We start from the raw sequence: 15,902 nt of genomic DNA on the forward strand, positions 1-15,902 counted from the left end.
TTTGAGGTCAGCCTGGGCAACATAGTGAGATGCAGTCTCTATAAAACAAAGGATAGTGTTCAGAGAGTTGGAGAGCTTCTGAACTGATGAACACCTGGAGGTTTGTGGCCAGGTGCCATGAGAATGGCTCATCCCCACTTCGTGTCCTGGATCTTCACAAACCTTGCCCAATGGATCTCTTCATCTGCCTGCTTACTTGTATTCTTTAAAAATATCCTTTATAATAAGCCATTAAATGTTAAGTATGGTGTTTTCCTGAGCTCTGTGACCTCCACTAGCAAACTAATTCAACCTGAGCAGGAGACCCTGGGAACCTCAATTTGTAGGCAGTTGTTCAGAAGTTCTGGACTTGCAACTGAGTCTGAAATGAGACAGTTTTGGGTACAGCCCATTTAGACCCCTATGGGATCTAAAGCTGTCTCCAGATAGTGTCAGAACTGAATTGGGTTAGAGGACACCCAGCTGGTATCCCTGCTATCCCATTCCTGATGGTGGTTAGTTAAAAAATAGATTTGGAGCTTTTTGGTGATTGTTGTTGTTCATTTGTTTTTGCAGTACTGGGGTTTGAACTCAGGGCCTTGTGCTTCTGAGGCAATGATGGTCACTTTGATGGCTGACTAAGGTGGTGTCTGCCAGGCTTCACCAATGTTCTCTTTGTAATTAATATTTTTTAGATTGGGAGGCACTTTAAAACTATGCAAATATGCTATTATTTAGAACATTTTCAACTTATTTATTCATTTACATCATCTTTATGGACCCATGGTTTCCTATTCAGTAGACTATAATTTATTATTTTAGTTATTTTATTTTTTAAATTGTCAAATTTGACAGTTTGTCAATTCCAATTGACAGTTTTTTAAATTGTTATCAGGAGACTCTTCAAGCTAACTTTGGTGTCCGTTTGACATATCCCATCTTTTTAGCATTTTTTGTTTTGTCACAAAAAGATAATACTTTTCCTACTATAGCCCTATGAATCAATCTCCAGGGAACACTGGTTCGTTCTAAGAAAGATGTTTAAAAGCCAAGCTCTATGTACTGAGTATGCTTATTGCTATTGTGATACTATTGATCCTAGGTCTTTTAGTAGAAAGAGCTAGGAATACACATAGACACACTCTCTCTTTCTCTCTCTCTCATAGATACACACATTTTATCTATAGTATATGTATAGTATATAATATGTATATAGGCATGAGTTCAAACTGATTTCAATCTAACATAAAGTTCATTCTAGTTTTCTTCCTTACCATTTTTGTAATTCATGTCTCTGACAGTGAGTATCAGCTCCCATTATTTTTTATGTACTTAAAGTTGAATCGTGCATGTTATTAATGGCAGCTATACTCTATAAAGTCTCTTCAAATACTGAATTCAGAAAACTGCAATGCTGCTCATAGAGGATACACAGGTCAGGTTCCTACAAGTCTGGTCACAACATTTAAATCAACCAATCAATATATAACCTTGTTTTGTTTTTCCATTTAAGGACATCTTATTTAATAATATGTTTATTCATTAACATTGAACTCATAGCAAACAGCACTGTAACAAATGTTGAACAAAGTTTATTTACCATGTATTTTCCCATAAGACATACTAAATCCTTTTTTATTAGCCTATACTAGTTGTACAGGGGATACACTGTGATATTTACATATGTGCTTATAATATATCTTAGTGAGATTACCCCCTCCATCCTTCTCCCTCTACCCCCTTCTTAGAACAATTTCAATAGGTTTCATTCTCCTATTTTCATGTATGAATACAAAGAACGTTCACCATATTCACCCTCATTCACCCTTTCCTTATGCCCACCTCCCTCCCACTAGTCACCATCCCCTAAAAAGACCTATTTTACCCTCCTGTCCTTTATTTTTAAAAAAGTGTACATTGATAGTCCCAGGAAGTTTCATCTTGGTATTTCAGGCCTGTGTATATTGTGCTTTCATCAAATTAACCCCCTTCCCCATTACTTGCTTATTCTCTATCACCACACTCCCCTAATATTCAACAGCTTATCATGTATTACATTATATTATATATCTATATTCATATATAGATGAATTATTTCAATATTTTTCATTGTCTTAACATTTTCCTTCCCTTTCCTGCCTCCCTTTGTACCCTTAGACATACCCACTAACAGGCTGGTTCTCTCTCTCACTTTACATATATATATATATATATATATATATATGTATATGTATATATGATCATTTATGTATTTATGCATACATTTATCTTTTAGGCCTAGCTTACAAATGAGGGAAAACATGTGATGCTTGATTTTTTTCAGCCTGGCTTACTTTGCTTAACATGATGTTCTCCAGTTCCACCCATTTATTTGCAAACAACACAATTTCATTCTTTTTTATGGCTGAAAAAAACTCCATCATGTATATATATCACATTTGCTTAATCCACTCATCCAGTCATGGAGCATCTGGATTGTTTCCAAAGCTTAGCTGTTGTGAGTAGTGCTGCAATGAACATAGGTGTGCAAGTAACTCTAGTGTATTTTGGAACATCCAGGAGTGGTATTGTATAGTTCCTTCCTTCCTTCCCTTCCTCCTTCCCTCTCTTCCTCCCTCCCTCCTTCCCTTGTTTCCTTTCTTCCTTTTTCTTTTCCTTTTGGCAGAACCGAGGGTTGAACTGGGGGCTTTGGCCTTTCCCTTGCTAGGCATGTGCTCTACCTTTTAAGTCATGCTCTCAGTTCCCATTTTTCTTTTAGGTATTTTATTTTTTCCTTATTTATATGTAGACATTCTTGATATATTCTAGATACTAGTTCGTTGTTGGTTATACATTTCCTACACTTATTTTTAGCATATGGCTTGTTTGTTTATGATGCTTTCGATATACAGAAGTTTTTTTATTTTAACATACTATGTCATTATCTTCTTTATGGCTGTGCTTTTTGTATTACAAAGAAATCCTTTCCTAGCTCCTAAAAGCTACTGAGTTTTGCTTTCCACATTTAGGTTACCAGTCCACACAGAAACTCCTTCCTTGCCTCATTCAAGCAATGAGACCTTTTGAGTCAGATGCTTCAGGGATTGTCCTGGATTGAAACAGGGTGTTTGGTTATCCTCCTAATTAAAACAGGATGGTTAGTTTTTTAAGAAAGCTAAGTGTTTATTTAGTAAACAGTTAAACACTTTTTCCTAAACTTAACTGAAGATTATTAGGAAGGTCCTATAATTAGTGTCTTTATAAACTTTACTACTTAAGTGATTCTCTATAATTGGGGGAACAGATACTTATAAAGAATAAATAATAAAATGAATAAATAAAAATATTACCTTCTCTTAACTTAGTTCATGCTAATTTATGAGAATGTTATTCTTTAGAGAAGCATTGGCCAAATCTGCCCTGTTGCCTATTTTCCTACAGCCTGTGAGTTATGGTTTTTTACATTTTTTGATATTGAGAAAAACCAAGACTATTTCATGATACATAAAAAGTATATAAAATTCAAATTTCCATATTCAGGGGCTGGGAATGCAGCTGCAGTAGTAGAGTGTATGTTTACTCTGTATGAGGACCTGGGTTCAGTACTCAGCCAAAAAATGCCATACTAACAAGTGAAGTTTAATGTAATAGTGATTGACTGAATGATTGCCACAGACTCATTCTGATATTGTCTGTGGCTGCTTTTGTGCTGCAACAGCAAAGCACTTGCAACAGAGATTGTATAGCATACAAAGATTAAAATACTTAAATCTTGAATGACAGTGTTTCCCTATGGAGCAAAGGGCAGATTTGTTGCCTATCCTAAAGCATTTAGGTTTCCTAAGCTCAGAGGTACTTTCTTGTAATACAATCCTATACATGTTCAGATGACAACCTGGCCTTTCTCAGTCACCTGTTGGTACGAACTAACATGAAAATGCTGATACTCAGCCTGTCTTGTCTTCTGTCAACAAACTAATTTGGTAGTTTGGAAGAGTATAAAAATCTCAGACTCTTCATAGTACTTAACAGTATTGATGACAATGAGATCCTGACTGAGACAAGGATTTTTGGAAGAAGAATAATGGTCTTGACCTGTTCAATAGGATTTTAGGTAAATCTATGGGAATCATTGGGAAGCTTATGGGAAACCACTGAGTAAACTGAATAATCAACCAGGCTACACATAGTTTTCCATTTTATCACTTTGTTAATAAAGAAAAATTGGGAAGGTTGTTGCAGGGAAATAGGCTCAATGACAGCTACTCAAATGAAGCCCTTATTGCTAACTATCCTCTAGGTATAAGAACTTCCTTTTTTTGTGGTACTGGGGTTTGAACTCAGGGCCTCATGCCTGCTAGATAAGCCTCTATCACTTGAGCCAAGTCCTCAGCCCTAGATCTGAAAACTTTGTCAATCTTGTCAGTCAACCTCAGTTTCATCCCACTGTAACTAGTACTAAGTTTTGCCTTTTTTTTTAAAGACAACAAAGAAACGTGTTTACATTGACCATGAAAGGGAAATTTATAACAGCCATGGGCAAAAACTAGGCAAATTTTAAAACTTTCGCTGGTTTACCAAAAGAAATGGGTGTCCAGTGCTTGTTGACGCTATAGCTAGGCTGAGCCATATGGCTCAGTCCTTTCTTCAGTCTGTCATGCTAATTTGAGATTTAACTGAGGACCACAGTAAAAGTTCTTGAAGTTTTTCTTAGTGCATTCAGACTGCTATACACAGCTTTGGCTCTCTCAGAGGTTTTCCTGAGACAGAATAATTCCTGTGAGGAATAAACGAGGTATTTAGATTAACATAAGGCTCGTTCTGCCCACGATTAGGTTTACAGTACTGATAACATAACCCACTGAAGAATGAGAAACAGACTCAAAGAAATCTAGATAACTTTTTGCAATCAGCCCTATCATGCTGGAAAACCTCCCCTACCACTTATGTTGAACATAAGAGATGTTATTTTGATAATGGAGCAGCAAATATTCCAGATTTAGGTGGACTCCTCAAAAAGTTCACTGTTTTATGAGCCAACTCAAGTCAGCCAATGAGTACAAAACCCAAACACAGTTGGAAAATGTGACTTCGGTTGCAATTCCAAAAGCTGAAAATGTGAGCAGATGATGCCTCTGCCGCTTCATACGGAGTTCTGTGTAGACTAAAAATACTAGGGGTTTTTTTGATTAGGCTGTAACTAGCCACTGCACAATTTAAAACTAAATAAATGCATCTTGCTTTTAACACTAATCATTCTCTGCTGTGCGCCTTGATCCCTCTCTTCTCAACATGCATAAAGGAATACATGAGTAGGGGAGGGACCAAGGTGTCCCTGTCACCAAGGGAACCACATGCTTATGCTATTAAGTATGCCAGGGAACTTAAAGGAGAGGAGGAATTCAAATTTTTATGGCTCTGTTGATTACAGGTACACAAGTCACCACTGGGTACAGTGGAACCTGGCTCAGGGAATGGGTTTTGGGCAGGGTTCACCTGGGGGAGAGCTAAAATGACCCTGTGGGCCAATTTTGTGTTGTTTTGCTTTTATATGTGAACTGATGTGTCATGTGCATTTTTTTTTCATCCTGTAAGTAGGAGAGATTTTCCTGACTGGGAAAAGTGGCATATGGAAGCATTAATGCTTTTGAACCCCAAAATCCTAATGACCCCTCTGAGCTACAATTTTACATGATTATGATTTTGCTGACTGACACTGTTGTTAAGGAAAAGCAGCCTCTATTTAAACGTGAACAGATATGTATGAATCATAGCTTTCCTGATACATGGCTACTATATACACCCAGTTTGAAAGGTTTATTGTTACCTTGCTACTGGGCTCTTGTAGAAATTGACATAGGCCTCTGATTCTCACTGATATTCCCATTTTGGGATATATCGACTTGTATTGAATGACTAACAGGATGACAAGGGCTTAATAATCTTGCATGTCAAATGGAAACGATCATATTCTGGCCCAGAGGCGTCTCAGCTTTATACTAAAAAGTGGCATATCCTTCTAAAAGAACCTTATCTTCCTCCTCCTCCTGCTTTTTTGCCTGAAGCAAAGCTGCTGGCTCAATGGCACCTTCAGTTCACAGTTTCACTACATTCTTGGGCCTCATTCACCTAGGGTTTTGCTTAACTGAAAGCTGATGGAAGTTCTGAGCTGCTGAGGCTGTTCAAAATCAATGTTGACTATGTGGTTAATACACTAAGTGGACAGAATTCAAGGTTGATCTCTTATCTCTGACCAACAGTCCTCTTGATGAACCTTGTTGTATTTGTTCTAGCTCTGTGTTGTTACCAGTGGCCTCTTTGGTCTACGCTTGGAAAACTACAGATTGAAAACACTTTTCTGTGGCCATGAATTGTGAAAACAAATCACAGCTGCTGACCCAACCATCTGGGACTTACATGTAGATGTTTATGGTAAGGGTCCATTCTCTGCAGAGATTAGTCAAGTTGCTGATCAAGCACTATCCTGACTGACAAAATTGCTGCCTGTGTGCATCATTGTACTAGACATGACACACACTGAACACAGAGGAATCTATGTATCTGATACAAAGGCTACACTGCAGGCCAAACTTGTGTGTCTCCTGATAAAGTTGATACATGTAGCCCACAGTAAATGAGACTACAACTCCTGGCTTATCTGTTACATTCCTCTCAGGGAAACTGATGCCACATTCTGCTGTTACACTTTTTCAGCTTATGGTATTACTGGTCCAGTCCAATCTGCTGATTTTAGCTACACCATTGTATCCCTTGAAACTAATCTGTATTATGTTATTTTTTACTTTCGAGCCATTGCAATCTGATAATTGTGTACCTTTTATTGAAAAAGTCACTAACAAGCCAGGCATGGTGGAACATACTGTAATCCCAACACAAAGGAAGCTGTGAGGTAGGAGGATCACGAAGTTTAAGGTCAGTCTGGGCTACGTGGTGATACCATGTCTCAAAAAAACAAGTCACTCACACAAAGGGCTAATAATCAAGGTATTTCATGGACCTTCTGTGCTTCCTACTATCCACAAGCATTTAGTATCTGTTGAGCATTAGAACAGATACCTCAAAAATCAACTCAAAAAGATCTCTCACTCTGTCTCCTTTACCTCTTCCTAGTCCACACACTTGGGTTACTAGATATTTTAGTTACTAAATGTGTCTATCCCCAGAAAAGGACCATCTCTTCTTGGTTGCTCCTTAGGGCAAAAGGGGTAGGGTGGGGGTTTATAAATCAATCTACTTTGAAAACCAGAATTCTTGGCATTATTCTTCTTTCTTTCCCTTAATGGCAATCACAGACTGGTCTGGCAGACACACCAAGTGGCAGCCCTAGCCAAAAGAAGGCCTATGGAGGCCAGGCACAGTGGTACACAGCTGTAACCCCAGCTACTCAGGAGATGGAGATCAAGTAAAAAGTTAGGGAGACACCATCTCAAAAAAAAAAAAAAGCTGGGCATGGTTGTATGCTCCTGTGAGTCCAGCTCCACAGGAGGCTATAGGTAAGAGAACTGAGGTCTAAGGACAGCCCCAACCAAAAGTGTAAAATCCTACCTGAAAAATAACCTAAAGGAAAAAAGTGGTTGGGGATGTGTTTCAAGAGGTAGAGTGCCAGCAAACATGAGGCCCTGAATTCATACCCGAATACTACCTCCCCCCAAAAGAAGGCCTACGGTATTTAAACTTAATTCTGATTCATCTGTTAGGTTCTTGTTGTATTAAATGGTCTCAGATCATAACATAATGTCCATCTGGTTAAGAACATTGCTAATTAACTAGTCTAAGTAGCCCATGTGGATCAAAATGGTGGACATTATGGGTCTACATCAGTATTAGAAAAGTATCCTTTTTTTTTTTTTGCACCTTATTTTTCTAGACAAAAGGTCTGGATGTGAGTAGGGGATGATTGGAGAAAAGGTGAGGAGGATGTAGCTACTGGGATGGGACACACTGAAATTTTTGGTAGTGGAGATAGGTTAAATAATATCAGCATCAGAGAAAGAAACATCTTAGACTTTGGGAAACATAGGAAAGGAGAAATATTAATGATACTGTCTTTCAGAGCTATCCATGGATCTTTCCTCATGAAGGAAAATATACTGATGAGGTTCCCTTGAACTAGCAACACTTTAAATTTAACTGACTGCTGACAGCTGTGACTACAGCCTCCTGAAGCTTAATGAAAAGCCTACTGGAAACAATAGGGAATAGCCCAGCTCCTGTACCTGTCAACACCTTCTAGATATTTTTCCCACTCCCATCCTGTAACCTTTGCTGTTCATACTGTGGGGTAGCTGAATGTCACCTGGTTTGTGGCAAAGATAAACAGGATGGTTGAATTGACTTCCCTCAAGCAGCTGCTCTATAAACAAGGACTAGACTATCCAAACTTAACTGGGAATCCTAAGGCCCGCCAGTGATCAGGGAGGCTGGGGGCACTGTCTACCTGTGTCTTTCCAACTGATGTAAGTCACATTTAAGGACTCCAGTAATTATAAACAACATTTTATTCCCAGGTATATCAAATATATTCCTAGGACTGTACTATGTAGAGGTCAGGCAGTAACTTGCCTCTTGAAAGTATAGTGATTTATAACTTAGGAGTAGCCATAAGAGAACTTCAAGTGTTTCAGGGAACACCATGGAGAGATCACATGGACTTCTGATAAATGGATAAAATGGGAGAGTTATCTAAAATGAAGCTGTTCTGGATTACTTGGAGGAATTTCACAGAGGGATAATTGATCTTCTGTTTGTGTACACCTTGTGCCAATTATTACTACAATATGAATCATCCGATTAGAAGAGGTAGATCAAAATTCATCCTTACTTTAAACTGAAGTGATCAGTGACTTCACGCTGGCTCTGGACAGCATTCAAGACTGTCTCAACTCACGGCTCAGGGTTGTTATTGATGTGATTGCCCTAGATTTTCTCCTTGTAGGCCATGATAAAGTGTGTGAAAATGCTAATATATCCTGCTGTACTTGGATTAATGCTTTGGGCCAAGTAGAATAGTCAATACACAAACAATAACTATGAAGCGGCCAAAGTAGACCCTAATAGTTTATGGAATTTATTCAGTAATTGGGTCTGGAACCCTGGGAAGTACGGTTATTAACACTGCAGGTTTGCTTTATCCTGCTAATGGAGTCTTATGGACAGTAGCCTTATTAATGTTGTATGAAACAAAATGGGTTTTTGTTCTAGCATCTGGTGGTCAATTTATGATGAGCAATGTCATACTTATGGGAAAGTTTGCCAGAAGTCAAGAGAGTACAGAAACAAGGAGTAAATGTTATCAGAAGACAATTTTTTATGGGTCTCTCATGATTCTGTACATATTATGAATAAAGGAACTTTTTAAGGCAAAGACATCTACATTCTAATCTACAGAAACTTTGAATATATGCAAAAGAGTATCTACAGATATGATTAAGAATTCTGAGATGGGGGAGATTATCTGGATTTTCTGAGTGGCTTCAACATCATCACACGAGGTCCTTATAAAGGAAAGAGGGAAATAGACACTCAGAGGAAATGTGACAGTGGGAGCAGAGGTTGGAGTGATGTTTTTGACCGCAAGCCAAAGAAATGCAAGCAGCCTATAGAAGCTGGAAGAGTTAAGGAACAAATTCTTCCTTAGATCCACCAGCAGGAACAAAGCCTTTGATTTTAGTCCTTTAATACACATTTTGGACTTCTGACCTTCAGAACTATAAGATAATACAGGTACTAGGGATGATCCCACCAGCCCTGGTCCTCAACCAGGGGTAATTCTACCTCCAAAGGGACATTTGTGATTGTCATGGCAAGGATGATATGGGATTGCTGCTATTGGCATCTAGTGAGTAGAGGCAGGGATGCTGCCTAACATCCCACAACGCAAAAAAAGACCCCCATAACATAAAATTATCTGGCCCCAAATGTCAATAATGTTGAAGTTGAGAAACCTTGCTCTACACACAAGGGAGGGGTGAGGATAGGTAAGACACCTAAAAAATTAGCTAGCATTTGTTGCCCTTAACGCAGAGAAACTAAAGCAGATACCTTAAAAGCAACTGAGGCCAATAGGAAAAGGGGACCAGGAACTAGAGAAAAGTTTAGATCAAAAAGAATTAACCTAGAAGGTAACACACACACACAGGAAATCAATGTGAGTCAATGCCCTGTATAGCTATCCTTATCTCAACCAGCAAAAACCCTTGTTCCTTCCTATTATTGCTTATACTCTCTCTACAACAAAATTAGAGATAAGGGCAAAATAGTTTCTGCTGGGTATTGAGGGGGTAGGGGGAAGAGGGAGGGGGCGGAGTGGGTGGTAAGGGAGGGGGTGGGGACAGGTGGGAGAAATGACCCAAGACTTGTATGCACATATGAATAATAAAAGAAAAAAAAAGAAACCTTGCTCTACAGGAAGAATAAAAAATAATGAGAATAGTAAGGAATAGTTCTGTATCTTGACTGTGGTGGTAGGTAGATGAATCTAAGCATTGTGTAAAAGCTGCATAGATCTGTACCATATACACCATACATGTTAATACAGGTTAAAAATGTAATTTTTAACAAATTTTATTAATACAAATTAATACAGGTTAAAAATATGGTCAAAACTGAATAAACTCTGTAATCTAGTTGACACGTCCATTTCCTGGTGTTTATATTAGGCAACCATGATTTAAGATGTCATCAATTAGGGGAAGTTGGATAAAGGGTACCCAGGACTCTTTAACTTCCCATGAGTCTATTTCAAAATCAAAATAAAAAATAAATAGTAAGACTGGACCTAATAAGCTTCCCAGCTGTGTTTTTCAGACAGGCTGGCTACACTTCTTATTTTGTGCTGCTGCTGACTTTGCTTCTGTCTTTTTTATGTTGCCATAACAGAATATGTGGGGCTGAGTAACTTATAAAGGAAAAGGGTTTATTTATGTCATAGTTCTAAAGTCTGAAAGTCCAAGACCAGGCAGTTGCAACCTGACAAGGGCCTTTTGCTGGCTCACAACACAGTGGAAAAGCAGAAGGTGCATACAGAAGAAAGAAAACCCAAGGAGTGGTCTTTGTAACATGCTCTAGTGATAAATACTCCAGTACTAAAAAAGCAAGAACTCACATCAGTGACAGTTAAAGCAGGCCCTTGAGAAAGCCATTAATTCCTCTTACTAACGTAAATCATTTTGTATAAGCTCTACCTCCCAATATTAGCACAATGTAAATCCAATTTCAACACGAGTTTCAGAGGAGACAAACCATATTCAAAGGATAGCAAAAACCAAAAGAATGTGGGATCTTACTCAGTAACTTTTATTCAAAATCTGTGTTGGCCATAGATGTATTTGGACATTCTACCCAGTGGTCTAACATCTATCTATCTATCTATCTATCTATATCTCATTATGCTATAAACTTGGGAGGGACAAAGGAATAAAAAATATGATCTACTGCTCTCAATGAGTTTCCTCACTAGTGGAAAAAAAGACAGTTCAACAATTCAGTTCAGCAGCAAATATCTTCAAGCTAAGAAATTAGGCTGGGCACTGTGTGGTATAAATGATATATTTTTTTTGACCCTTACTTTCAAGGACCTTGTTTAATAAAGTAGACACACACAAGTTAAGTACAAGACAGAATGCAGTGACATCAAAAGGTAATAGGGGTATACTGGAATACACAGGGTCTAGAGGATATATGATTTGAAAAAACAGTTTGTCATGAGAAAACTGTCAGAGAAAGTCACATTTTAACTGAGTCTTGTAGGACAGGTAAACTAATGGGGCCAAAATAAGGAGGTAGAATTTCTACTTGGAGTAAATGTTGTTGAAGGGGAGTATAGGTTATGCTTAGAGAGTTTTTGTTGATTGGTTTGGTTGAGCAAAATCTTCTGGTCAGAAGATCCAGAATAAACATTATTCTAAAACTTTGGTGAGAGCGCTGAAAAATCTCAAGTTAAGTGCCAAGACCCTAACTTAGTTGTAGGATAACATGTTATCACTAGAGAATAGATGAGCCTTTAGACTGAGGCAGAGGAATCTGTATGTTATCGCTGTAATCTAGGTCAGAGTTAACAAGGGTATGAGTTAGACCTGTGTGGCTGCAAAAGAAACAGTTTAAGATAACAAAGGCTATGCTACAAGTGATGAATTGTCAAGTAAACCTGCAGATAATTATGGTGAAAGGTCAGAGGAAACAAATGCTTCTGCAGAATTGGGTTCTCAAGGAAGATTTTACAGAGGAGATAGGAATGAGTACAAGGTAGGGCTGTAATTATCTGAAGAGGTGAGAGGAGTGTAAAATACAATTGATTCTAGAGCTGACAATAAACCTGTTCGACTTGAATAGAATGCATCTATAGCATAATGAAAGACAGACCAGGAGTTAGTTGTGCAAGATTTTGAGTTCACAGTGAGATACTTGGGCTTTGTCTTCCAGGAAGAGAGGAGGTTATTATAGATTTTGAGTAGGGAAGTAGCATGATGAATACATGTTACTTATAACACTTAATTGACATGTGTGCTACTTTGTCAATTGGAGTCAGGTTAATTTCTAGACACAGGATTAAAGTTTGCCAAAGTATGGTACACAAAAAATTCTTGTTGATTGAATCATTTCATCAAGGAAACATTCTTCCACGATGTGAATAATAACTACTTACCAATATACTTGAAGTCTGAATAATGGATTTTCTTAAAAAATTCATTGGTTGGATTTTCTCCAACCTATCACTTGGAGCCGGCTCATACTGGCTTGTGACAGCTGAATGGTAAAATTTCAGGTATTCTGTGAACCAGGTGACCTCAAGTTGGCAGTATGAATTGGCCATTTGCGTGCATTTACATAAAGAAAACTTGCAAATGCTATAAATCAAAGCTTATTTTCTGCAGAATTGAGTATTAAATGTTTATATTTGCTACCACCTCTGCACTCCCACACCCAACTATCCTCTAACTTACTTGAGAGCAGAGACTGAGTCTTGCCTTTGTATCCTCCATTCAGTATTGGACATTAATTGTGCTTAATTAATGTCTGTAGAATGGATGAAATATGTTCTTATAATTATATCCAGATCAACCATACAATAAACAAAAACCATTCAGAAAAAAAATGCCTCCTCAAATAGACATGTAAACCAGGGGTCAGCCAAATCAGATCTTATGCCTGTTTTGTTTCATAAATAAAGTTTTCATAAATGCAGCCAGACTTATTCATGTATGTATTGTCTACAGTTGCTTTGTGGCACAAGGGCAGAACTGAATATTTTGGACAGAGATCTTATGGCCCACAGAGTCCAAAATATTTGCAATCTAGCTCCTGCAGAAAGTTGGCAGATCCCTAATCTAGAGCATGTCACTCCCCGCAATGGTCCCTTACAGGTTAGGACTATGTCTACAAGACTGACCTGGTGGCCCATGCCTATAATCCTAACAACACATCTGGCAGAGATCAGGAGATCACAGTTTGAAGCCAGGTTGGGCAAACTGTTTTCCTTTTCTGGAAAAAACCCATCACAAAAAAGGGCTGGTGAAGTGGCTCAGGGTGTAGATCCTGAGTTCAAACTCCAGAGCTGCAAAAAAAAAAAAAAGGTAATTTCTGCCTCGAAAGCACAAGGCCAAGTCCAAACCCCAGTACCACAAAACAAAAAAGATAATTAACTCTACTGTGTCTTCTTACAGATAAATTATATTACTTAATAAATTGTCATATACATGGGAAAATTTTAGATATTAACGTAGACACATAAAAGCAATTCTGTAAGTGCATGGTTAGAGATATATTCAGGGCATTTTTTGGAGCACAAAGAAAAACATCAGGTCTCTAAAAGGCAGCAAGTGAAGTCTTTCTGGGGAACATGATATAGAAAAAGAAGTTAGGCAGGTGAAAGCAAGGGGAAAGTAATTGTAGGCAAAGGAGGCAGCCTTAGGCATTGTTCATGCTACTGAACAATACTGGCAGAAATTTAGGTGATACCAATTAATGTCTATATTGCAATTTATGTCTTCAGAACTCTTTGACCCAGATTCTAAAGAACTCTGGTTAAAAAGTAGTGTTTATGCAACACTGTCGAATGGCTTACGAGCAAAGATATGAACGTCTCTGCATGTTTGGGTCACAGTGGGCTGTCAGGGTTTATATTTGTGCAATACTGATTAACATAATGTAGTGGGTTGCATATTCCTTGCAAATTTTATTTTTGGTAATGACCTTTTTGTTTTTTAATTTATTTTTTGTCATTACTGTACTGGGGGTACATTGCGACATTTACAAAATTTCTTACAATATATCATAGTTGAACTCACCCCGTCATCTTTAAAAACAAACGCTGAAGTCTTTTAAAATGTAGAATTCGAAAGTAAAAGTTAATTTCCTGTTTCTCATCTGTATCTTCATTAAGCTGAAAATACCTTACAACTATCCTAGATGCCACCTCAAGTGTGACAAGATGCAGTAACGTCATTTGATAGAATACAAAATGAACCCCTCGGCTCTACTAAACTGTCCCGGTTGGATGGACTCATTTAGGGAGACAGTGGTTCAGAGACCGGGGCGCTCGCACATGGCTGTCAACAGACAACGCGGGCCGCCAGATCTTCTGACCAAACCGGTCCACCCGAGGGCGGTCACTCCGGTCCTGGGCAATGACTCCGTGAGATTGCGCAGGGGCGCAGAGCCGCTCGGGCGTTGACTGCACTTTCCTTTCGTTGTGAGGACCTTTCTCCTGCACTCATCTTTCCAACTCCCGCGCACAGGGTAGTAGAAACAAACACTGTAAGCCTTCCTAGTAGGCAAACACTACGCGTATTAAAATAGTAAGAAACTACCTTGTCGCTATTTTATCAGCAAACCCTTCTCCAGGTGGACCGTGCGCGGCACCCAGAGTCAAAAAAACGCAAGCCAGAGAAGGGTCGACCTCACCCGAGCCAAGCATGAGGTAAGGGGGAAAACTACCTGGACGGCGAGAGCGCAGGCGTGTTCGCTGCGCGGCGCCGAGTGGTGAAGTCCCTTTCTAGTAATTTCGCTGATCGTGACGTCATCAAGGTGTGCCGCCACAGCGCTTCCCAGGAGTCTATTTTTTGGTGACGGTAGAGAGGAAAAAAAAAGAACCTATTTATCCTGCTTCACTTTGCTTTTAGTCCTTTACGCTGGATGAGCCTACATTTTTGGCAATGGGCTGAAAGAAAAAGGGACGCAAACTGAGCACGAAGCTGCCCCAAGAGGGGATGACTCGGCGACGCCGCTAGTCGCTTTACCCGGCGTGCTCCGCGCGGCGCCAGCGGAGGGACGTGGGGGGAGGGGCGGGAGGAGGAAGCGGCGGTGGCGGCGGTTGCGGATGTCGCTGCGAACGATCTGCGTCTGAACACACGGCGGCTGCTGAGCGCCCGACGCGGGCCTTTGCCTGGAGCCCACGCCGAGGTCCGCCGCTTCTCGACGGCCCTGCACCCGTTGCTTCTTAGGCATTGTGCCCTGCATTCTTCGCTGCCCGGGCCCGTCGGCTCTGGCGTCTCCTGACTTCTCCTTCGCCAGTTCCTTCTCGCCTGAGTCACCGCCGCCGCCGCCGCCATGGCCGAGAGTGGTGAAAGCGGCGGCCCTCCGGGCTCCCAGGACAGCGCCGCCGCGGCTGATGGTGCTGGCGCTCCCGCTGCCTCTGCAGAGCCCAAGATCATGAAAGTCACCGTGAAGACCCCGAAGGAGAAGGAAGAGTTCGCCGTACCCGAGAACAGCTCCGTCCAGCAGGTGAGCTGCCTGGGCTCGGGCCAGGGTGGGAGTGACGGCGGGACCTCCGCCCACGGCCGGAGGAGACGTTTTGGAAAGACCTGGGAGAGAGTCGTCCCTGGAGGTGCCCTCGGCTGTTTTCCTGAATCTCGTCCCGAATTAGATGACGCCCAAGATCGGGGTTTTCCCCGTGGACATCGCAGAGGTTGTGGCGGGGTCGCGCA

At 40.1% G+C, this 15,902-nt stretch overlaps 1 protein-coding gene and 1 long non-coding RNA gene across 3 annotated transcripts in view; one reads left to right on the top strand and one right to left on the bottom strand.

The window, feature by feature from the left end:
• Positions 1-14,907, bottom strand: part of LOC141415531 (uncharacterized) — a 61,222-nt gene extending 46,315 nt beyond the window's left edge. Inside the window, exon 1 of the long non-coding RNA XR_012440502.1 lies at positions 13,367-14,907. This is a non-coding gene — a long non-coding RNA (uncharacterized lncRNA). The remainder of the gene's footprint in view (positions 1-13,366) is intronic.
• A 336-nt stretch (positions 14,908-15,243) lies between these two features.
• Ubqln1 (ubiquilin 1) overlaps positions 15,244-15,902 on the top strand; it is a 41,904-nt gene continuing 41,245 nt past the window's right edge. Inside the window, exon 1 of one of the 2 annotated variants that reach the window (XM_020165668.2) lies at positions 15,244-15,699. In XM_020165668.2, coding sequence (XP_020021257.1) covers positions 15,526-15,699 — 174 coding nt within the window. In that variant the 5' untranslated portion in view covers positions 15,244-15,525. The remainder of the gene's footprint in view (positions 15,700-15,902) is intronic. The other variant, XM_074052296.1, reaches the window with a different exon arrangement.

Source organism: Castor canadensis, chromosome 13 (assembly GCF_047511655.1).
Source record: "Castor canadensis chromosome 13, mCasCan1.hap1v2, whole genome shotgun sequence".
NCBI lineage: Eukaryota > Metazoa > Chordata > Mammalia > Rodentia > Castoridae > Castor > Castor canadensis.